The sequence below is a fragment of the Capsicum annuum genome, unplaced genomic scaffold, assembly GCF_002878395.1.
Source record: "Capsicum annuum cultivar UCD-10X-F1 unplaced genomic scaffold, UCD10Xv1.1 ctg34804, whole genome shotgun sequence".
In the NCBI taxonomy this organism is placed as follows: domain Eukaryota; kingdom Viridiplantae; phylum Streptophyta; class Magnoliopsida; order Solanales; family Solanaceae; genus Capsicum; species Capsicum annuum.
Genome location: NW_025841676.1, coordinates 103 through 1,159, shown reverse-complemented (window position 1 = coordinate 1,159; position 1,057 = coordinate 103). Strand labels below are relative to the sequence as shown.

The 1,057-nt window shown below is 39.5% G+C and overlaps 1 protein-coding gene across 1 annotated transcript; it reads left to right on the top strand.

Moving 5' to 3' along the window:
- Positions 1-6: 6 nt before the first annotated feature.
- Positions 7-669, top strand: LOC124891393 (the record flags this gene model as incomplete). The annotated part of the gene is given in 1 exon segment (XM_047403135.1): positions 7-669. A coding segment is annotated over 1 exon segment (558 nt), but the record flags the coding sequence as incomplete, so codon positions are not given.
- Between the last annotated feature and the right edge of the window lie 388 nt (positions 670-1,057).

The window sequence follows — 1,057 nt, the reverse complement described above, 5'->3', positions numbered from 1 at the left end:
GTTCGCCCAGGACATACTTGGTTTGTCAAATATTGCCCTGCCATGATGGAAGCCACTATACCTAGATGGTTCTATGAATGGTGGACCTGCTTCGGGGGAACTAAAGATGTTCTCCCCCAACAATTTCTTAACAGGTTTCCAGACTTCCTAGTAAAGGAAGGTTGCTCCACTTTGCCTGAGCACATTCAAATGTGCAAATTCTTTATAAAGAAAAGAGTATCATATATTATTTCCTGGAACTTCTCTAAAGAAGAGCAACACAGGATCAAATACTTATCCAAGGAGATCAAAATCAAAGGTTGGACTCCTAAGCCAACCGCTCCCAAAACTCCAGACAAAGGAAAAGCTGCCACAACGGCTTCCCCCCATTCCTCTGCTTCGAAGAAAGCTTTAAAAGAAAAATTAAAACAAGCACTGGCCAAACTTGATGGACCAGACTCTACAGACAACACCGAAGAGTTGTTACAACTTATTGCTGAAGCATCCTCAACCGGAAGCAGCAGTGACAATGGCGATATGCTAGATCCCAAAGGGATTGCTATGGCCTATCTGGATCCCTATTAAGAATAGGGAAATAATCTTTCCAAGAGATAGAGGTCCAAAGGGCCGGAATTACCTCTTGAAAGGACAATTCACTATTCCTAAAAGGAATCCAGCTGTCTCACTAATAGACAAAATAACCAGCTCTGCTTTTCAAAAGTAAGCATCATTTCAGACACTACTTTTCAAAAGTAGCCACTACTGACTCTGCTTTTCAAAAAGCAAGCATCATTTCAGACATTGCTTTTAAAAAGCAGCCACTTACTTTTGTCGGCAATATCTTAGCCGTCCACTTGTATTAAATCCAGTACACTTGATGTATTTCTTTGCCTATAAAAGGCCACACTCCCCTTTAGAGAAGGCATTCAGAAATTTCCCCTTCTAAGAAATTCTCTCTGCCTAATCTCTTGTAATCTTAATGTTTCCTTGAAGTTTCAAATAAAATTTGTAAGTCTTTTGTAATATTTCTTCTATACTACCTACTGTTTTAACTGCTGTTTTTGTATAATACTCACGA